The sequence below is a fragment of the Podarcis bocagei genome (genome assembly GCF_964188305.1).
Source record: "Podarcis bocagei genome assembly, chromosome: 1".
Classification (NCBI taxonomy): domain Eukaryota; kingdom Metazoa; phylum Chordata; class Lepidosauria; order Squamata; family Lacertidae; genus Podarcis; species Podarcis bocagei.
Genome location: NC_138125.1, coordinates 36,754,668 through 36,777,813, shown reverse-complemented (window position 1 = coordinate 36,777,813; position 23,146 = coordinate 36,754,668). Strand labels below are relative to the sequence as shown.

The following is a 23,146-nucleotide window of genomic DNA, read 5'->3' as shown; positions in this document are numbered from 1 at the left end:
TCTTAACTAGACGTAGTAAATTTTAAAGGGCAACATTCAGTGTCTCACCAGCAGACTCCCTTTCCTCTCCTCCCTCCTACAAACACCCACACAAACACCATGTGATCCAAAGGTTCCCCCTGTTGGTGTCATATTGGGGTTCAATACCCAATAATCTGTGGGTTCAGTCTGGATAATAATAATCTGTGGGTTCAGTCGGGATGTGGGTGGCACTGTGGGTTAAACCACAGAGCCTAGGACTTGCCGATCAGAAGGTCGCCGGTTTGAATCCCTGTGACGGGGTGAGTTCCCGTTGCTTGGTCCCTGCTCCTGCCAACCTAGCAGTTCGAAAGCATGTCAAAGTGCAAGTAGATAAATAGGTACTGCTCCGGCGGGAAGGTAAATGGCGTTTCCATGCACTGCTCTGGTTCGCCAGAAGCGGCTTAGTCATGCTGGCCACATGACCCGGAAGCTGTACGCTGGCTCCCTTGGCCAATAAAGCGAGATGAGCACCGCAACCCCAGAGTCGGCCACGATTGGACCTAATGGTCAGGGGTCTCCTTTACCTTTACCTTACCCAATAATCTGTGGGTTCCGTCTGGAGGGATGTTTACTTGTCATTGCAATGGACGCCACTTGAGCCCACCCCCATCCCAGCTTTAGACAGCGAGGAAGTAACAGCTATTCTGTCTGGCTAAGTCATGTTGTATAGCAACAGCCTTCTGACATAGCAACAGCCTTTATCCTTCATCGTCATCTCCTTCCTCCTCCAACGGTTTCTCCTGCTTATGGGCTACTTTGTCCTTCTCTTGTGGTTCTCTTGCAAACACAGCATTCACACTCCAGCCTTCACTTGCTCAGTCCTTCTCAATACGTGTTGGTTTTTATTTTATAATTTCTGAAATTTCTCTGACAGGCTAGCCGTCCAGAGCAGATTTTCGGGGCATGTGGGGCTGCAGAGAAGAGGAGAGGAAGGGTTGTGTCCCATTTGCACAACAGGAAGCCTGCTGCACAAATAGGATGCAGCAATTCAATATACACCCATTGTTTCCTATCCTATGGTCTATCTTATGGCACCAAGACTCATCCCTGAGGAGTCAGTTCCTTACAACTTCAGCATGTATGCATACAGTCTTACCCCACCTCTCTATCTGATGGAGAGAAATGCTTTTGCACGAAACTGATCTGCATTACAGGCTGTCTTTTCAGGTTGTCATTCCTATTATACCTGTTGCAAGAACATTAATGAGCTTGCTTTTTAATCCCCAGATTATGAACATCTTCATTTTAGGGTGAGTGGGATGGATGCTGGTTTTCATACAATATTGACTATTGGAAAATTCTAGCTTTTATTTTCTTAATGACATAGGCAGAAAAATACAGTCATGAGGAAGCCTGGTAATGTTCTACAGGTGGATGGAAGGCAATATTTATATTTTGCCCTACTGCATTTGTGTTGTAGCAGATTGCACAACCAATCCCACCCCACATGTGAACAGGCATGCGATGATTGTCTATGTAATCTATCGCACCACCAATGCATAGATAAGAATCTATTGTGTCCTCACTTGGGCTGTGGTTGCCTGTCAGCGCCAGGGGAAAATAATATGTTATCGCCCCAAAGTGTTAGGACTCTTGTACCTAGTGCTGCTGTCTTTGGGTCTGTTCCAGCAAGTCAGGAAACCAGATTTTTGGTACTAAACACTGTGATTATTTTAAAATGTTGAGATCTGCATCATATTGTGTCTCACTTTTAACATTTTCTTCTTTTGGAAAACATATCAATTCAGTGGTAAAAAGCCACTAATATAATCCATATTGCATGTATTTTCTTTCTCAAAAGTTTCATGTTTCTGCAAATATGAATGTTACTGAAAGCCAAACATCTGGATGCCTAGTTGCAAACATCTTGGTGGTAAGAAAAAGTTCAAGGTGTTGTTTTTTTAAAACACAAGAGCCTTAAAATTGTAATATTTTAAATAGATGCTAGTGTAGCAGAAATATCTCATTCCATAGCATTCCATTGGAATAGGTTGTTTGAAAAACCTACAAGCCACTCAGGTGAATTGTGGATAAAGTGACTTCCATAGTTAGCAATGATTCCCAAGTGGTCTCTGCATGTGACATAATAGCTTCTTTGGGGTAGGCCTAAATGCTTATTGCTCAGTTTGGGTCAGGATGCCCCTATGCACATATTATTTATTTTATTTCTTATTTAAATATATTTTCTCTCGCACAGCAGCTAGGTTAAGAAATACATACATTTGCATAAACCATGCAAATGTATGCAGGCAATTTGAATAAGGTATAAGGAATATTGTGTATGTGTTTGAAACATGCAAAATCTGCCTGTGTAATGGGTGGAAAATAGAGGTGATATTCTTTGGTAGTAATATTTGCAGAGAATTAATACAAAATGCAGAGATTTGTGGAATCTAATGGATCAATCTCTGAGAACGTTTTCATATGTGAGCTTTAAATTGCCTCTGTGCCTTTCCTGTCCTTCCTTGCCCCACTCACCCCATTTATGTGAATGTGTGACCATTGGTAATGCAAAGAAGAAAACAGATTTGTAATGTGAAGGAACAGTTTGGCCAGTATGGGTTTTACATTCGCATTACAAAGCAATAAAAACCTTTTAAACTCATGAGAATACGCTCCAAGCCTGTGCCACTTGTGATAGCACAACCTGTGGTTTGTGCCATTGCAGGTAAAGTATGAGTCTGTCTCCTCTGATGAAAGTATTATTAAACTGTCTCATGTCTTTGGGCTTGTTCAGATGATTGAAATTGCTCCATGCAAGTAGCACTGTAGGGGGGAGCTGCGTAGAGGAAGTAACCTTTGAACTAGCATATCCATGGTTACAGGTGCTACTTCCTGGCAATGATTCACATCAACATGGAGGCACATTCTTTGTTTAACTGCACATGCATATGTCACTGCCAAGAAGCGGTACTTGCAGTGCTGGGTACAATGAGAGCCATCTTGTGCACCAGAGCATCTATAGACTTGCTCAAGGATCCAAACCAGCCCACTGATCAAAATGGTGTTTTGGCAATATGTCCTCATTAGTTATTAGTGCAACAAAAACGGTCTTCCTGAAGATCATGAAGTCGGATCTCAACATAAATTAGCGATCAATTAAAATTCCCACGCATCTAGGCAAATAGACAATTTATGACTGTTCTGCTGGGATAGATTTCCTCTCCCTCTTACACTGAACAAATACAGATATCAAAACTAAACCAAAACACTATATCCATTTATACTGTAAATAAAGTTGGTTTATTTGCTTCAAGTGGGCAGCCTCCGGAATAAAGCGGGAGTGTAGATTTGTACAAGTGAATTTGCTTAAAATCTGTATTTATAGTGATAAAGCTGGGTGAAAGCATTTAAAAACCTTGTCGCTGAATAACTACCATCAGCCAGTAGGTCTGTGGGGCTTGTTCAGCTAAAAGCCACAATGATGTAATCTTGGCTTTGTGTCATTTATATTCAACCTAAAAAAAACAATTTTCCTGAATAGACAGGCTGACAACAATATTGCTCAGTGTTGGTTTTTATTTGGATTGCTTCCAAATTGCTCACATGCCTCCACAGTAACGCATCATGCCTGCTTAAGTTTTTACTCTGAATTCCTGTCCCCTTTCTTGCCTCATATCTTATTTTGCTTTTAAAGTCTCAGTTATGTTTGTGAAACTAACCAGCCTGGCCACAAAATTAGGATGTATCTTGCAGAGTGCATTCATTTTACTTTTTGCATATTTTTCCTGAGGTCATGTCAAGGTTAGTTTGAATTCCATCCTACATTAAGACTTCTTTCACAGCTATTTAGCTCTGCAGCCTACTCCCCGCTGGGGTCTGCCCCTTGGGCACGTCAAAGCTTCAGACCTGACAAATCACACACAGATGAAGCTGTACAGTTTTTTAAACAGTTTCATCAGTAACGTTTTTCTATACAATATACTTTTTTTAAATATACAGAAGTATATTCTCTTGATTGCAGTATCATGGAAATAGATTTCTGTATGCAAATCACTGTTCCATATCGAACTTGCTAAATTTGAGGAACTGAACAGAATGGCTCGAATTAAATTGCATTTACTCAGAGGCAAGTGCCAGGGGAACAAATGTGGTTTACTCATGTGTAAATACGTTCTAGATTGGGGAAAATGGGGGCGGGGTTTCCAGCTCTGTTATACTTCCCCATTCTTAAAAGGGGGGGAAAGAGCTGGGGTAATAATGTGAGTTCAGAGATCTCTCTTTCAAATCCGTCCTCAAGTGCCTTGCTGAGATATGCTGCCATCTCCCACCCAGTCCCAGTTTAACCACCGCTTTCCACACTGTGATGATAATAATGGATACATGTCTTGCAGGGGTGTTGTAATAATTTCTAAGGTAGTATTTGTGAACTGATTTGAACACGCAAAATTGCTATATAACAATGACAGCAGGGCACAACTCCAGTGGCCACCCTAAGAATATGTGTTAAATGTATAAATATTTGGAACCTAATTAATTGAGTGATTAATGGCATTATTAACACCTGTTGGAAAAGAACAGAGCCTAAGTTAATAAAGACAGGTAAATACTCAAAGTTTATGGCCAGCTTGTGTCATGGTGGTTTGCAGAGGCAATTTTTATTGGCCTCATTTGGGCTACTTTAAAGACTAATGGGGTCGAAATGTATCTCTGTGTTAAGAAATGCATATGCTTCCATAGTACTGTATTGCTTTTGCATGTATGTATTTCAAGCTGACAGATGAACAAACAGCTTGAAAATTTGGAGGACATTTCCGTGAATGGGGTGGGGGTGGTGATCCAATTTTTAAATAGTTTTACAGTTTAAATACTTTAAATAGTTCAACGGTTGTGTGGCGTGCATTTGGAAATAGTGCATAAACTTTAGGATATTGTAAATCTAGTTGTACAACTTAATTTCCTGTACGAATAAAAGAAGCTGAATTTTTTGCCTTCTAATGAGCATATTAGCTAACAATAATATACCCTTAACAGGCTCAAGCGGTTAAGGGTTTTTAAAAAGCGGCTTACTGTCTTTCTCATCTTTTATGGGCCAAAATGTACTGCCTTCTACAAATTACTTGATTGACTGATGAAGTGCCATAATTATAGCTGGTTGCCATTTTGACAAAGCCGCAATAACAGATTGTACTTTAGTTCCCACTCCAGGCATACCACCCTTTGCATAACAAAACCCAGTTTTACTGGTCTAATTCTTATTCAGAACAAAAGGCACCTGGAGATGTTAACTGTATACTAACAAGGAAACTTCGAAGCTAGGGGAAAATAATAACACTGGAGTACAACTGGGTTTTTTTTTTTTTTTTGGTACAGTTATTTCAGGAGCAATGGTATCTAATGAAGAGTTGTCTAAAAGGCTGCTTGTTTGGAACTAATTAAAGACAGATCTCCTAAATAGCAAAAGGATCATGGGAATTACATTAGGTGTCTGGAGACTTGTTATTCTTTTGGCACTCTGAGTGGATTGTTGAAGTTGTTAGTCTAGAAATAAAGAATCCTAATAAAACTCCTGTCCCTTCTCCCCCACCCCCACCCCCACCGCTGTTGGCTAAAATCCACTGTTATTTGTGCTGCTGCTGCTGCTGTTGCAATAAGATTCATATCAGTGCTCCAGAGTTCTGAAGAAAACATTTTTTTGCATTAACACATTACGGTGAGAAGAGTCCTGTGCCTTCGCTCCATGCATTTTCAGCCTTCAATTAACGTGAAAGCAGTACAATGCCTATGCAACTTCTCTTGCCTAGTGGTGCACCATTTATCATTGCAGTTTTACATTGACCTTGACACCCACTTCATTAGAATAAAGATTGTCTACCATTTAGGTTACATTGTTCCTCTGCACAGAGACCCCATGCAAATTTCTGTTCAGATAGAAGAGCTGTGAGCCTGTCAGAGGTCATCTGCATTAAATGATTGCAGCTATTTTCCAACTGCTTCTTTTCATTCTACTCAATTCAGGCTAGGAGGATCAATCAAGCCTTCTGCCTGAAACAGTGGGACTGCTGGGAATATAACTGTTTTTGGTGGTACTGGATATGCCCTAAACAGTATTAAATATTTAATATAAACTCATTAAAGGGCACAAAAGATATTACAGTTACAGTAAAAATTTAAATGGTTGGATCACCTTCTTTCAAAAAAGCAGAGCGATTGGTATAAATCTTATATTTTATTATAGATAAAAATGAGTCCATCAAGTTATCAGAAGAGCTTTTCTTCCCTAGAATTATATTGGTGACATAACCGGGGGGGGGGGGGAGGGGCGCTAAGATGAAAAACAGGAAGGATTGGTCTTGAAACAAAATCATTTCTTTTATTTATTTATTTATTTTTGCAATAAATAGCAGGATCACTGAGCTTTGGTTATTTACATAAGGCTGTGGGTTTTTCTTTTTCTTTTGTTTTGTTTTGGTCCTTATTATTATTTGTTCTCAAAAGAGAACCTAAATAGGAATAAGTTACTGGTCTCCTCCTTGAGTTTTCAGAGTGATATAATTGGAATTAAATTATTAATGAGAGATACTTTAAAAAAAGATTGTTTTATGATCTTCTATTAGGGGATTTGCAATTCATTTTAATATTTGTAGTTTGATTTATATTAAAAATAATGCAATCTATGTCCAATTAACAATACATGGCCAAAGTAATGTGATTTTTAGATCATGTGAATGGAATAAACTGGAAGAGGAAAACGAATTCTTAGCCTCAGATGTAATTTGCTGTGTGAGTTCTGGCAATTTTAAATGACATTGCACTTTTTTATTATAATTTTTTTTTCTCAGGGCTCAGCAGCAAATTTATCCCAATCAAGGAAACTTATTATTAATTTACAAGGACAACTGTAGGAGTCTTTATAATTTCCCTGTGCAATTATTTGCCATAAATTGATAGTAAGAGAAGGCAAGAAGTTTGCAAGAACTAATGGCTGCTATTTGTCTAGACGAAACACTAATCCAAGGAGCTGAACACCATCCAGACACTCCGCTTGTATTGACTGTGTATGAAATATAACCAAGCCTCCGGACTGTTTGTAAATGTCTCGCTTTGGTATTGCGAAAAAGGTGAATGTCTAAGAGCCGTTGTGAAGGGTAGTCTGGCCTCTAGCAGATTCCTTCACTCTCTGCATGTATACAGCTGAGCTTTGGACCCTGGACTTTGGAATAAAGGGAGTCTTTGTTCATCAATGAATGGCATTAGGCATGGGCTTCCTAAGGGGCCACCATGAAGCCTAGGCATGAAGCGTACAAACACTAGCCAGAAAGCACAGTATGAGTGTATATGTAGACAGATGACAGACCACAATATCGTGCATGTGTATGCTCTAATGCAATGTACATTTAAGAATATAATTAGAGAGTGTATCCACATGGCATCTACAAATAGACATTTTTATTGCCAGTAGAGATGAGGGTGGTTGTTTGTTTGTTGTTTGTTTTGGGGGGTTTTGTTTTTTTCAAATAATATGTGCGTGTGTGTTTATGTTTGGCACTTGCTTTCCTGCAGGAGAAACTCTTTAAAAACTTTCGAAGTATAAAGGTCTGAGTGAAACCTAAAGCATCTCACTTAATTCCTAAATGCATTGGGTAAATGCATAAAATGTCAAAAAGAGGAGGCACCATCCAAATAATATATAACCTGCTTCCAGTAATGGAGAAATGGTCATTGGCTTAATTCTTCTATCCCTGTGTGTTCAGTATGTCTCGTCTCTTTTCACTATAACCAACAGAAGCACCATACAAAAGTCTTACAATGGATGTCTTAATCTCTGTGTGTGCTTTTAGAGCATTATTTTGAATTCCATCGCGCAGCCTTCCTCTCCCCACCCCCCTTTCCTCTTCTGAAGTTTTATTACAACAGCATTCCCAGGGAGATTTAGGAGCAAGGGGTGCATAATATTGCCCTAACGTTTCACTCCAGGGAGGGAATATGTATCCTGGCCCTGAGCATTTTTGCGACATTTCTCTTTCGGGAAGCCCAAGCAATGAAGTCTTGGTATCTTTATGGAAGGCATAGAGTTGATAATGGTTATTATTAATTATTATTATTATAATTAATGCCGTTTGCCAGGAAGCTGGCACCTCCAAACCTTACGCGATGATTTCTTTCTTTGACCTCTCAGTGACTAGGCATCTCGTTTCTTAACACTGAGGGAGGCAGGGGGAAAAAGCTTTCGTTGCTCAATGAGCGCCTTCTAGGCCAGTTTCAAAATGGCTTATTCTTCTGGTTTCCATGGTGACAATTAATGCTGTTTCAAGGCATTGTTCCAGTCTCTATTTGGACAGAATTTTGGGGTGTGATTTTACACACACACACACACACACACACACACACACACACACACACACACACACACTTTTAAAAAGCGGAACCAGAAAACTTCAGGAAGCAGGCCGTATAAGTTTTTATAGATAACCTTTTACAAATTTCTTAATTATATTCTGACACAAAGAGTTTCTTTTTTAAAAAAAAAAACTTTTTGTGGAGTTAACCAATATGAATGAGGTACTGTTCTTTAATTAAAGTAAAGTATTGGGAGGGGGGAGGGAGAAGAGGAGGCAGAGGTAAGGGAACGGGGAAGTCGAAATTCCTGGACTCAAATACTGTTGCTGCCTTTTTCTTTCCACACAAATCAATAACAAGTATCTGTTTGTGCATAGATACATCCAGTTAACTGCAATGTGAAAAACATTTAAGGCATTAAAATCTCCCCTCAGGCAGGTGCAGTAGAAAATTAAATATTAATCTTTTTTTTTTTATTGCAGCCATTGTTGGCTGGAGTGAGAGGGAAGAAAAGAAAGGGGAAATCCTGTGACTTTTTAAATTCTTAATCTTTTTTTAAGCTATTGAACAGCAATCTATATCATAACATTCACAGCCTGTCACAATGGAGCAGCCTTTGCTCACTTAATACCGAGGCTAGAATGAATATGAAGATTAAATTATCTTCTCACCACAGCATAAAGAAGTCCTACTAGACTAGGGTTGTGCAGCACTGATAGAGGGTGGGTAGCTAATTTTTCCTGAGTGTGAAGGAGGCAGGGAAAGGCAACAGACATTAGCAAGGCCACATAGTGCTATCAGAACCTTAGCTCAGCAGTGCAGTAACCTCTTTCTCCACATTGTCACAAATAACTTTGCTTTTAATTTCTGTACCTTGAAACAAAATACTTGCTGTTCTTTTTGTAACCGGTATGTCTTGCAATCAAATGGATTTTCTCTCTCCAGCTTTTCCTTCCTGCCACTGTATAATACATTTTCTATCAATCACCATCTTTCATCATGCTGTTTATACAGTAGGTTACATAGTGAGGAAGGCTGAAAGCATACAGAAAGCCTAACTTATTTATTTTTTAATGTAATCATCTTTCATAGCATCTGTCACCGAGACTTGCTGCTACGCTGCATAGCAGAACCAGTTTGTTTAGCAGAAAAATTAAATGATATACGTATTAAGTCTTTAGGATAACTAGAACATTATTGTTAGGAAGCATATGCTAGCCGTTTTGTTCTGTTATTGATCTTCTCCAACTCAAAGAGCGTCGCCAAAAATGCTTTTTTTTAGTCAACAGCAGCTGAACCCAGCCTATCGCAGGTGAAAAATATTAACTAGCCAAGTCCACAACAGTGTCAGGCAGCTAGGACTCCCTTAGTCCCTTAATCCACTTTCCAAAAAAACACACACAAAAAACCCCCACAAAAGAAGCAAAACCAACTGGGTTTCAGTGCCTCACTGAAATGGACTTGGATTTCCCATGATATTATGCATACTTACAGAAATAATTATGTAAATCCTTTTCAGCTATATCATCTTTAAATAGAAATCAGATTACATAAAGCAGATTGTAATCTCCTCTAGTCACCCTTTCCAGCTGAAAAGGCAATCATATAGAGCCAACAAGCGTACTTGTTGGCAATTTTAGCCAAGGGAAATGGTTATCTGCTGTGTGATCCAGTCCCATAATTCCAAACCTGATTGCCTCTTGTTAACGCACGTTATGAGAAACGACATCTCCTGGTTTCTTTTCACATATCAGAAAGACAACTTCCTGGTATAAATCTAGACAATCCCTTGCTTGTTTGCTATGCATATTCATGCTTATTTTGGATACACCAACACCTGATCAGTGTTCATTAATAATGAGTAATGCGTTAAATCACCTCATTTAAAACATTTTGCTCTGTGATCCACAAATGACTAATATTTGAAGTTGGCAAAATATAAATGGTGTTCATGTGCAGTGCAAATGAAAGATTAAAATATGAAACTAACAATATGCAAACATATTCATGCAAATGCCGGGGATCTATTAGCTGAAACAGTGATTTCACACCTTTCTTGTTTTCTGTTAAGTACTCTCCAATTGTAGTTTTGTTTTGTTTTGTTTTGTCAGAGTACTGTTCATGGATCTGGCAAAAGCGCCCATGTTTTAAACATTCTTTATTCTAGTCTGACTTTGTTAGAGTTAGCCTTTTTCAACACCCCCCCTCCCTTGCAACAGCAACAGGAGTAGCTTACTTCAATGAGTTTCAAGGGAAGGAAGCATAATGTTTAGCATGCAATTTGCTAATAGCTACGTGTGATTTATGTAGGCCTTCTAAATGCTTTTGGGATAATTGTGCTTCATACTAGTATTCAAATACATATTGGCACTGTTTCTTGAAGCCCATTTTAAATATAGAACAGGAAGAAGTGTGAGGAAAAGGGAGAGAGAGAGCGCACACAGGAGTTCTATGAGACAAACTAAACTGGCTGTGATTAACAGGACTGTTGGCAAAAGCGGAAAACACACACACACACACACACACACACACACACCCCATAAAACAAGCCAGCCCTAGGATTAGCCATATCCCAAGGCAAAGCAAGTTGGTCACCCCAGGCAGCTAATTTGGGGTGTTAGAAAAGAGCAGCAAATTGTTATGTTTTTATTCTTCTTATGAAGTGTTTGCAACTAAATAGTTGTACTAGTGCAAGGATTAGCGCTGGCACGATGGGATTTTCCCTTCCCCGTGTGACCTCTGTGCCATCCCCAAAACTACTGCAGAGGGTTTGGGAAAACTCAGGATAGACTAGGGTTGCAAGGTAGGAGTGGGGAGAAATTTTTCCTTAGTGTTGCACCACATCCAGCATTAAATTTTTACTGCTAGGAAGAGGCATTTTCTGCTTCAGCTCTCAGAATAATTTACCTAGTCTTGTGATACTATGCACCTCAATTGGGGGTGGGGTGGATGCCATTTGAGACAGCAAAAATCTATCGGGGTGACCCTGCTCAGTCCCTTCAAAGCGCAACAGTGGTCCCTGACCCTGAGTAAATATGTTTTCTTTCTATCAAATAATAGCTTCTACTCAGTACTATGGGGAAAATATTAAGTTCTATACTTAATAGGGGATGCAACCTGTTTTCCTCCCAGACCTGGAAAGCTCAGGCCTTCCCAGAGGACATGGAGTGGGTGCAATGTGTTTCTCCACTGCTGAGTTATGGCTCTTTCTTGCAATGCCCAGAGGTCCCTTGCAGTATGCAAGCCTCTTTCTTCACCCATTTCTTGTTGTAGTGGTCAATGTATTATGAGTCTGAGATCACCTCTCCTCAGAGATCACGCCAAACCCACCTCCTCCCTCACAGATCACCCCAAATCAGCTTTCTTTCCTTGGCCCCAGCAGGTGGACTGCAAATGAGAAGGTTGAGATGGGCTTTGCAAGCCTTCCTGCTCTCCCCATGTTGCCACTGCCACTGGGAGCCACAGAAGGAGGGCTGTGTTTTTTTCTCTTGTCTCTCACAGCAAGCGGCAGCCCCTGACCCTCCTTTGGTTCTGTCCATTTCTCCTGTTTGTCCATCTGGAGAATGCCATCTTGGAACCCCTGCTTAGGTTGTGGAACTCCCTCCTGAGAGAAGCGAATTGTCCCCTCTTTCCTGGCTTTCAGCCAAATGGCAAACAATTCCTTTCTTAGGAAAGCCTTTGACTCTTAATTACCTTTCATTATACAGTATTGTTTTGTTTCGCAGTTGGTTTTACAGTGAATGTTTTCTGCTGGTGGTTTTTAATGATGATGTTTTATGTTTTATTTTGTTTCAAACAATTTCATATAAGATATTTTCTGCATTTGGTTTTTCTCTCTATCTATTTTGCATTTCCTTTTATTGCTATCCCTGTAGGAAAGGCAGAGCAAAATGTGCCTTTGTCAGCCTTGTGCCCCCAAATATTGCGGGACTCCACAACATACACCATCCCTATCAGGGATCTGCAATGATAGGAGGTGTAGTCCAACAAATCTGAGGACTCGATATTGAATAATACTGTGTTAAACAACCAACCAACCAGTTCCTGGATTCTCCCTCTTTCTCACATTCTAGTGTGACCAAGAAATAGAACCAAGAGCCATTATATGCAGATGATGATGCGGGTCTGTGCTGGGGGGGTCACTTGGGGGTCATAGGCCCTTATTGGATTCTCTCAGACAAAAGCTAAGATTGAAATAAGTGCACAGCTAGTTCTTCATAGACTTGTAGAGTTGGAAGGCACCCTGAGGATCATCTAGTCCAACCCAATGCAGTGCAGGAATATGCCACTGTCCCTTATTGGGATTGGCAGAATCAGTACCATGTTGTAACCAACTTTGGTTTGATTTTCTCAGACAGCAACTGAGCCCTCCCTATCCACAGTATCACTTAGCAAACCATTTGTTAATCTCAGAGCACTTCCAAAGGGAGATTCTTATATGAAATGAGATCTATGGGCCAAAATGCTTTCCACAATCTGGTGCCCTCTTGACGTTTTCAACCAGTGCTTTTTTCAAGAGATATTCAAAGCATACGTGGGTGCAGAATGCTGCAGCGAGGCTCCTCACGGGGTCTCTGCCATGGGACCATATTCACCCAGTGCTTTTCCAGCTGCACTGGCTCCCGGTGGAGTACAGGGTCAGGTTCAAGGTGCTGGTTTTGGCCTTTAAAGCCCTTCACGGCCTAGGACCCTCATACCTACGGGACCACCTCTCCCGGTATGCCCTATGGAGGACCTTAAAGATCCATAAATAGCAACACCCTAGAGGTCCCAGGCCCTAAGGAAGTCAGATTAGCCTCAACCAGAGCCAGGGCCTTTTCAACACTGGCTCCAGCCTGGTGGAACGCTTTATCTCATGAGACCAGGGCACTGCAGGATCTGATTTCTTTCTGCAGGGCCTGTAAGACAGAGTTGTTCTACCTGGCCTTCAGCTTGGAATCAATTTGATTCCCTCCCCCTCTTCTTTTTTCCTTTCTCCTCCTGTGATGGAACTCCTATTTGGGGACTTCCCTGGCTTTTTTCTGGCCCATGTAGGATCAGTCTGGCAAGTTAGCCTTGGTGAAGACTTGATGTTTCATCCCCAAAATAGTTTTTTATTTGAGTTTCCATTGAAATGAGGCTGTATTTTAATGTTTTAATGTTGTATTTTAATCTTGTTTTTAAGTTGTATTTCAATCAATTTGTTTTTATATTGGGTGTTAGCTGCCCTGAGCCCGGTCTTGGCTGGGGAGGGTGGGGTATAAATAAAATTTTTATTACTATTATTATTATTATTATTATTATTATTATTACTACTACTACTACTACTATGCAGTACCAGAACCTCTTTTGTTGTTGTTAAAAAGTGTGGCACTTACTGTAAGAACTTCACAGTGAGTACCAGCACCTATTTTTCTGGGGAAAAAGCAGTGTTTTCAACAATGTCTTCCATCAGACCAAGCCAGCACAGCCACAGAGTTGATGGAATTTGTAGTCCAAAATTTCTAGAGGGCTACAAGGTTGGGAAATACCACGCTAAAGTCTCTCTTTGAATTCCAGCCAAGGAAACAGATTGCAAATGGAAAGTTTATTAGGGGGCATGACGAAATCTGCTTTCCCCCAAATACTGGGCTTTCAAGGGACTGGAGAACATTCAGGTCCTGTCCCAAAGGTGCCCCTGCCTGCACTCATTTTCTTTCTTTGGTGCAAGTGAACAGTTGCCATTTTCTCCCTGGCATGATTTGAAAGGGAGAAGCTAAACTGATGCATCCAAGGACATTGTTGAAGCAGATTGTTGATGCAGGTAGGAGACCCTCACCAGCCCATGTCTATGACAATGACTAATATTTTGTTAGCCTAATGTTAAAGATCACTTAGGAGCCATATCAATATACAGTATTAACAGAAGAGATTGCCACCGTCTTTAAGCATCTTGCTTTTTCAGATTACATGCTAATTGACTCTTTTTTCTTTTTCAATAGCTAACTCAACTTTTTTTTAATTCTCATTTTAGAGGTACAGTGTAGAAATGTCAATCAGACACCCCAAAAAGATGGAATTGCTGAGTAAAGTTGAAGCTTTGAAGAGAAGTGGTGTTTTACTACCCAGCGATCTCCTTGAAAAAGTGGATTCAATTAATGAAAAATGGGAACTGCTTGGGGTATTTGCATTTTTATTACTGTTCGTGGGTTGTGTGTACTTTTTGTGTCTTGAAGTATGCTGTCTGCCTGATTTCTAATTTGAAGCACAAATATCTCTTTCATTCAATTCACTACATACATTTCAAACAAGCCACTCATGCTATTACAAAAAAAAATACACACATAGTATTTCCCTTGTCTGTTGATTTTTTTATTCCCTGCTTGTCTCTTGTCTGACTTTAATAATTTTAGTTCTTTAATGCAGAAAAAAATGTAAGTAAAATATGCCATGTATTATGGGTATGCACCAAGTCAACTCTAATACAGTATATCTGATATACACTGACTGTCATGCTTGAGTGAATGTTAATAGAATTTATTCTGAAGGTACATGTTAGAGACATCTACTCTTTAACTATTTACTATACCCTTAAGATGAAAAGTGGGGATGTCACTACATATTTCAGGTCACACTGATGGCTGAAAAACAAATATGCAAATTTAGTACAAATCTGAAGTCCTGGATCTGAGTAAGAATGCAGTCTGGGTAAGTTTCATTCTGCTGTATTCAGCTCATATTTGACAAAAGCAACAAAATAAGTTTCCCATAATTCATTTCATGCTATGATGAGTTCAGTCTCAACCAAACATGAGATACAAGAATCTGGGAGAAGATGCAGTATAGTGATTCTCTTACCCAGACTCCAATAATGCATGATGCAAGAAACATTGTTGTGCATTAGATTACTTCGACTATCCTTGTTTTCTTAATTGTTTTCATTCATAATCAAAGGTGCCAAAATTGCTTAAATAATAACCGAGTGAAATAATAAGAAGAATGTGATATTTTAAACAATAAACAGTAATGAATCCTGCATAAATAATAAATAATAATTATTCAGGCATAAGGAGTATTTTTAATAGAGGTAATAGATTAGCACACTGTAAAAAGATTGCAACATGTGTCCCTCCAGCTGTTGATGAATTAAGCTCCCATCAACTGAGCCAACATGGTCAATGATCAGGAATGAGTTGTAGTCATAGTGCAACAACAACCGAAGGGCCATAGGTTCCCCATCCCTTCCTTAGTCTAAATATGTGATTTTTAGAAAAAGGCATTGATTCAGAGAGGGTAATGCATGCACAGAAGTGGACTTCCAGCTTGCGCACATATACCCTCAAAAGGAACTGTGTGCACAGAAGCCCTTTCCATTTCAAAAGTGGTTTGCCATGTGACATGGGAGGTGGCTGGTTCCTGAAAGTCTGAGTTCATCCACACTTGCCAGCAAAATGTTGACTTTTGTTGCTTAGTGCAGTGGCAGACCTTGGGGTCTCACTTGGCACCCAGTGCGACGGCAAAATTCAGCACCCCACCACCCTTTGCCTTCCATTCTACATCGTACTTGCGGCAACCCCAAAATTCCATGCCCAGTGCGATCAAACTAGCTGTGTTGCCCTAATTCTGCCTGTGTTTAGTGGGCCCATGCCTTGTGCATTTTCTATTTTTAAAAAAATATTTTATTAAACAAACATTATATACAAAAGCCAAACAAAAAACAAACTAATCTTACATTCGATATTTCTAGACTTAAGATCATTATTACAGTATACATAATCAAATTGTCAAAAATCTGGAATAGATGTATGTTATATAAAGGAAATAAAGAGAGAGAGAGAAAGAAAAAGAAAAAAGAAAACAAAAAATGCACAATAATCAAACTAAAAAATTAACATTTTATATTTTTTAACTTGGAGCCCTCTTCACAAAACCCATGTTTCTTTGCCCGCTCTTGGGTTGTGCTTTGTCTGATTTTTCTGAGAGTGTCTGCCTTGCTCTGCCCTCTGTGCTTCCCGGGGCTCTCAAAGAAGCTACTGTATAGCTAAGAGGGGTTGCTAAGGATGCTCTAGGCCAGGGGTCAGCAAGGTTTACCTCACCTGGGCCAGTTCACTCCAGTGGAGATCCCTCTGTTGGCTGAATTGCGTGTGCGTGTTAGCGTGTGCGCCTGTGATTTCCAGTGTCTGCACATGTGCAGACGCAATTTTTGGTGCCGTGGGAGCTAGTCCCTGTGCCAGTTTAACGCAGCGTGGGGGGACTCGCCGAGTGGGCGGCTTGGTTCGGGAGTAGCTCATGGGCTGGTTAAATGACCCCTGTGGGCCACTTGTGGCCCATGGGCCTTAGGTTGCCTAACCCTCCTCTAGGCTTCCAGGACTTGTTGCCGCCTCATCTCTTCTTGTTGTTAGGAGAGGTTGCTAAAGGTGCTCTGAGCTTAGTCCTTCCTTCTCCCTTCCCACTTCATTCCATGCAGATGCCAGGTCCTTTTACTTTTTACAGGACAGGTTTTGTGATTATGCAGAGATGTCATACAATCAGAAGCTAGGTGTGAACTTTCTCTCTCCCCTCCCCACAACAGGGTTATTTAGGGAATGAGAGGAAAACCCCATGTCCAAGCCAAGGCAATATCAACCAGAAATGTGCAGTTCAACAGTCCGTAATGAAAAACTGCCAGGGGATGGGGTGGAGAGAAAGGAGAAGTGAGGAGACCGCCCCCTGCCCGCAGACCCTTGTAAACTTTGAAAAAAGCTGTTCACGAGCCCTTCCAAAATATGTTTATCATGAGGGCTAAATTTCTCTTCAGATTTTCTGTGCCTTTAGCCAGATTGGATTTCCGCAAGAAACCTATGGCAAAGCCAGAGGCCACTATAAAAAGCTCTCAGACATGGGGGAATTAATTGGTGCACAAGCCATTAAAAATACGGGCCAAGTGAAAGTATGGCAGTGCCCTCAGGCTCAAATCCCCCTAGGCATATGGAATCATCTCTTTTGGTATCTTGTCGAGTGTTTGATCAACTTAACTTCAAGCACAATGCTAAACTTCTGCATACTGTTGTATCGTAGATGATCAGCTGGATGACCAACTAATCAACATTTCTTCATCACCCTGTTATCAGATTTTTTAAAACATAAATAAAACATTACCCTGACATTTAAAATGGATTTCAAAGGCCCTTTCTTTTTTTGCATGTTAAGATCAAGATGCAATTCTATATCACTTTCTCAAATTAATTTCTGCATTTAGCCAAAAGTTGGTTTTTTCCTCTTAAATGAAATTTCATGTATAATAAGAAGTTTCTGATTGAGTTTTCTTTAATTTAATTTACAAAACTGTGCAGAAACTAACAACACTAGGCATACTGTTTTAATTGGCATGATTACATTTTAATTGGCATGGAAAAAATTTAAGACAAGGATTTTAACTTCTAACAATGGTAAAATAGAGAGATATGGTTTTTAATATTACTTTCATCTAAGGTGAACAGTGTGGAATGGAAATACATTAGAATGAAATGTCAGTGGTGCGTACAGTTTAATCTGTGAAATTTTGTCCCCTGTGCTGAATATTACTCTGTCTCAATTGCATATTAAACAACCCTATCAAGGCAGGCATTGGCATCTGCTGTGCTGACACAAATTGTGAATTAAATGAAATTGATGTCCTCTGTCGTATATTTATGAAGACGGACCATTCTCTGAAGTATTCTGTTTATGAAGAATTTATGATTGCAAACTGTTCCAGAACAAAAAAGTGGCAATAAATTCTTTTTTGTGACCCTACCCTCCAAGGGCATTGATTTCACCTCCTGCTGCTACTTTTGTTACAGCATAAAAACAATAGCTAAAGCTGGATTCCACTGAGAGCCTTCAAATTATCAATATTTGAACCATCAAAATAGAAGGGTGTTGCCAAGAATATGTTGTTTTCCTCTGTTATGATCTACCCAACACACTGTTTACACAATGCTTTAGAATAGATGAGTATCTGTTGATTTAATTCAGTGTGTGTTTCAAAGCTTATTTTAAGGCTGTAAATTATCAACACACTTAGTCCACAGCCATCCCACTGACTTGAACGGAGCTAATCCTAACCCTGCCATCCTTTAGAGATGTATTGATTAATGCAGCCAGATAAGAATCTGCCTCCTTGGCAGTCGTAGGTCCTGTTCCAAAGTAATTGCTCGCACAGCCCCAACACGTAACAGTCATAACCTCTTCCCTCTGTAGGCAAAACAAAACAAAGGAAAACTGGCCCTTTACCTCATATTCCAGCTATTATCTAAGCTAGCTCCAAGTCTAGCTAAAGGCAAGCAATTTTATCTGCAAAACAAATAACAAATTTATTACAGTAAGCAAAGAAAAAAATAGTCAGGTGCATAAAATCTGCACCAGACTTCACTTACTCACAACACACACACACAAAAATCTGTGCCAGACTCTGCTTTGCATATACAATGACAGCAAAGATGAAATTTTTCTTTTGTAACATCGTTGTCTTGACACAGCTGTTTTAAAATGATCCAGGCCACAGTTAGCCAGCTTTGGCACAAGGTGAGTGCCAGCTGTACTCTACTTTGCTACACTCCCATGTCTTCCATCTCAACATCATAAACCAGGGGATCTGTGGATAGTATGAGGAGATACCTGCAAAATACTATGACTTGTATCTAATGTGGGACTAAGTAATCATTCCATTAGCGCAAGGATTTCCACTTGTGCGACAGGATTTCCCCTCCTCCCCCAACCTTTAGGAGCAGATTTGAGGAGGGTGCAACTTGTGTGCAGGAGGAGGAAGAGGAGAGGAGGAAGGCCTGGCTGTCCAAGTGAGAAACATGGCATTAATGAAACAGTTGCTTAGGGCTGCATTGGCAACAAACCTACATCCATATGAGAATACAGTTGTACCTTGGAAGTCGAACGGAATCCGTTCTGGAAGTCCGTTCGACTTCCAAAACATTCGGAAACCAAATTGCAGATTCTGATTGAAACCAAATTGCAGTCAGAAGCTGCGGAAGCCCCGTTGGATGTTCAGGTTCCGAAAGAACATTTGCAAACCAGAACAATCATTTCTGGGTTTGCGGCATTTGGGAGCCGAAACGTCCAAGTTCCAGGGTGTTTGACAACCAAGGTACGACTGTAATAGCATTTCAACTCAATCCAAAATTGCCAGTAACTACCGAAGACTCCAGTGATTCTTTATGTGCAGAACTAAACTACATATTATACTGAAGCTACATAAAATATTAACCCAATGGCAACTTCTCAGTTCCAAAGTGCCCTACAGAAGGAAAGGACTCCTCTCCCAAAAATTCCTTCTCCCACCTGCTCATATCCCCACCAATTACATCAAACTCAAATTAATGCCAAGTGAACCAAGTGAAGTCATCGTCACTAAACAATTTGCAACGTCTTGTTTATATGTGCTGCTAAGAAACTATTGGCTTAAACAGCCCAAATCCAACCATGTCTACTCAGAAATAAATCCTATTGAATTCAATAGTCTTAGTCCCAGGGGGGTTAGGATTGCAGTCTTAGATACAAAATGCTTTTGCAGGGACAGCACTTGTGTGGTTTCCCAATTTTCGCCTGTTGTTCCCTAGTGCTACAGCCACCTACAGCACATCCCACACCGCTTTGGAAGGTCTTCCAGCCCTTGGGAGTGGCTGTTCAGGGGTGACAGGGATCTGCAGTGGGAAGGAGAAAGCAGGAATTCTATGCTGATCCAAGCCAAAGAATCTTACGATCTGTTGGACAAATCCAAATGAAGTCTTTTGTCATATATTAAGATAGCAGAGCATAGGTTGCAATGACCATTTGACCACACAAATGCACCCTATATGGTGCAGAATTCTTGCTAAAACTTAGTCAGGCTAATATTCCTGACCAATCCACCTTTGAGTGAGAGTACTCATCCCATGTTAATTTAGTTCTCTCTATGGACTCATACAACTGGATTATCAAGAGGTTATATATGTTAGCTAAGGGGTTGCCTGTGTCCACCCAGAATAAGTAAGATGCTTAAGCTACAATTCTATACCTGTTTTCTTGTAAACACTAATCTCCAAAGGACTTACTTTTGAGTTGACATGTGTAGGATTGCACTGTAAATAACATACAAAAGCAATTGTAATATTGGCTGTATAGAGTTAATGATATAGATGTTCAGGTATCAGGTGTGTATGCTTTGGAACATAAGATTAATCTACGGTTTCTTTCTCTGTTGCATTAGAAAACCCTAGGAGAGAAGATGCAAGACACAATGGTAGGACACAGTGGGCTAGGTGCACGTGACCTGCTTTCGCCTGAAAGCGGAAGCCTGGTAAGGCAGCTGGAGGTCAGGATCAAAGAGCTGAAAGGGTGGCTGAGAGATACCGAGCTTTTTATCTTCAATTCCTGTCTGAGGCAAGAAAGCGAAGGAACAATGAATGCTGAGAAACAACTGCAATACTTTAAGGTAATAAAACACACACCACAACAACAACACCGCAGCATTGTTACTAGGGCTGCTTTTCTAGAGTAAACTAAAATATTAAGCAAGTGTATGTCTTATGCCCGTGTGCCATGCACACATTTCTTTCCATTTGTAGCCATGTTAGTCTGTGTTGCAGCAAAAACAACAAAGAATTCTGGGGCACTGTAAAGACTTCCGGCACATTTGTATGGAGACGCTGCTTTTTTCAATCGTAGAACTTAATTTTACGGATAAATCTTTCTGTACATAAGCATTTACAAGGATCGGAATAATTCCAGCCTTACGTCTTAACTCCTTATAACTGTCTCATTGTATTCATTGCTGAATTCCATATACAACATCCAGCTTAATGAAGACTCATTGTGTGATTTTAGGAACTAAAGTCATGAATTACTGTTGCATAAGTTTAGCATACATAAGAGGGAAATGGGGGAGGGAGCAAGCAGCTCTGTGTTCCTATGCTTTGTGCTATGGCAACACCTTTGCTCTAATATTTTGATACAGTCATGTCCTCTTTTTGAGCTGTCAGATCTAGCAAGCAAGCGCTCTGAGATGTCCCTTTGCGATATGAGTCAAGTTGCTCCGTTAACTGTTGCAGCGCAGACGATGCTTCCTATACCATAGTCAATATGCCAGTGTGGATAGAGCTACAGTAGCCAATCTGGATCTTGATTACAACTGTGGATGATACCCAACATTAGTCATACTCATAGTAGAACTACTGACATCAATTAAGTCTGCTAATTTAATTGGGTGTACTCTGAGTATGACTTGGATCAAATCCCCCAATATGCCTTGACCTCAAAGAAGGTGACTGAGGTGGAATTTAACTTCATCTGTGGCATATTCACATAACCACTTTTTTCAGACAAACGCATGACCACACACTCTGTTTCAAATCACACAAACCTAATTTTTCAGTACACTGAGATATGAATCACTTTAAGGGGGGAGACTCATAACTTGTCACATAATATTAATTTATCTTGCCATCTGAATGTTGGATGCCTTGCTTTGCTAGGTTGACTCTTTGGGCTTTTGCGGAATTTGGTGAATAGAATGATGGGAGGAAGGACGGTAGTTCTGATCTTCACTGATTGGGACCAGGGTTAGCGAAGGGCCACTTATCTCCACAGTTATAAACTTATGAAACTCTAAGAGCTACTCAGTGACCAATTTGGTTTTCACTGGCCTCCTGAATTATAAAAGAATTGGTGCCTCCCTTACTTATTGGAAATCATTCTGCAATAGGAATGCCAGCACTGACAAGGATTTCTCCCTTGTTGTCAGACACATAATTTCATCTGGTGGATGAAATGCACATCATAGACTTAAAGCAGGTTCATTTTTGTTGTTTTTATTGTTGTTGTTTATTGCCCACCCTTCACTCTGAAGTCCCAGGGTGGGTTACAATATTGTAAAATACAATATTAAAAACAGGTTTTTAAAACTTAACAAGTACAAAAAAAGCAGCAGGAAAATATGGGTGCATTCATGACTGTCACTCCTGCATGTCTGTCTATGGTTTCCCAGACTTCCTTCTTCACCATCGGTCAGCAAACTTTTTCAGCAGGGGGCCGGTCCACTGTCTCTCAGACCTTGTGGGGGGCTGGACTATTGGGGGGGATGAACAAATTCCTATGCCCCACAAATAACCCAGAGATGCATTTTAAATAAAAAGACACATTCTACTCATATAAAAACACACTGGTTCCAAGACTGACTGTGGGCCGGATTTAGAAGGCGATTGGACCGGATCCGGCCCCCGAGCCTTAGTTTGCCTACCCATGTTCTTCCCTAACATGTAGCATTTGAAGTGGCCCTGAGACTCTTTAAATGAATCACAGCTGGCTGACCACCCAACTGCAAAAGCATCCCTGCACATTCATTTTTAGACCTAATTGTCCCTATAGTCTAATCATATAAACAGATCAAAAGTAAGCAGTAAACTAATAAAACAGGATGCAGCAATAATAAACTATATGCTATAAAGTTTTATCATTAAATTTTTTAATCATTAAAAGATTTATCTTTTAGCACTAGCAACAAGAATCAGCACACATCACAATATATGAGCGTGCAGTGCATGCAACCCGCCCCCCAAAAAAGTTCCTATGACATTCTGAAGGTTAAGGCTGCAATGCTAAGGCTCTTGGGAAGCTGCCCCAGGGACCATACAATATATCAGGGTCTCCCTCTCCAATGTCAGGCACAGGTATCTAATGTCTGGTCAGAGAAACCTCCAATGCCCTGGCTCAACAGATTCCAATGCTGATAGCGGGCGGGGGGGGGGGAGAGAGTTGAGTTAGAACAAGGAAAAGGCTGGGATTCCTTGGATCCAAAGCTATCTCAGCCACGCAAATGTCCCCCCCAACCAGGTAATGATTTAGATTTAGATGCTATAATGTAGCATCCGGGGGG

At 40.3% G+C, this 23,146-nt stretch overlaps 1 protein-coding gene across 3 annotated transcripts in view; it reads left to right on the top strand.

Moving 5' to 3' along the window:
• Window positions 1-23,146, top strand: part of AKAP6 (A-kinase anchoring protein 6) — a 246,800-nt gene that overhangs the window by 189,503 nt on the left and 34,151 nt on the right. For all 3 annotated transcript variants that reach the window (XM_081207494.1, XM_081207493.1, XM_081207492.1), the window contains exons 10-11: window positions 14,294-14,440; window positions 20,483-20,707. In XM_081207494.1, coding sequence (XP_081063620.1) covers window positions 14,294-14,440; window positions 20,483-20,707 — 372 coding nt within the window. The remainder of the gene's footprint in view (window positions 1-14,293; window positions 14,441-20,482; window positions 20,708-23,146) is intronic.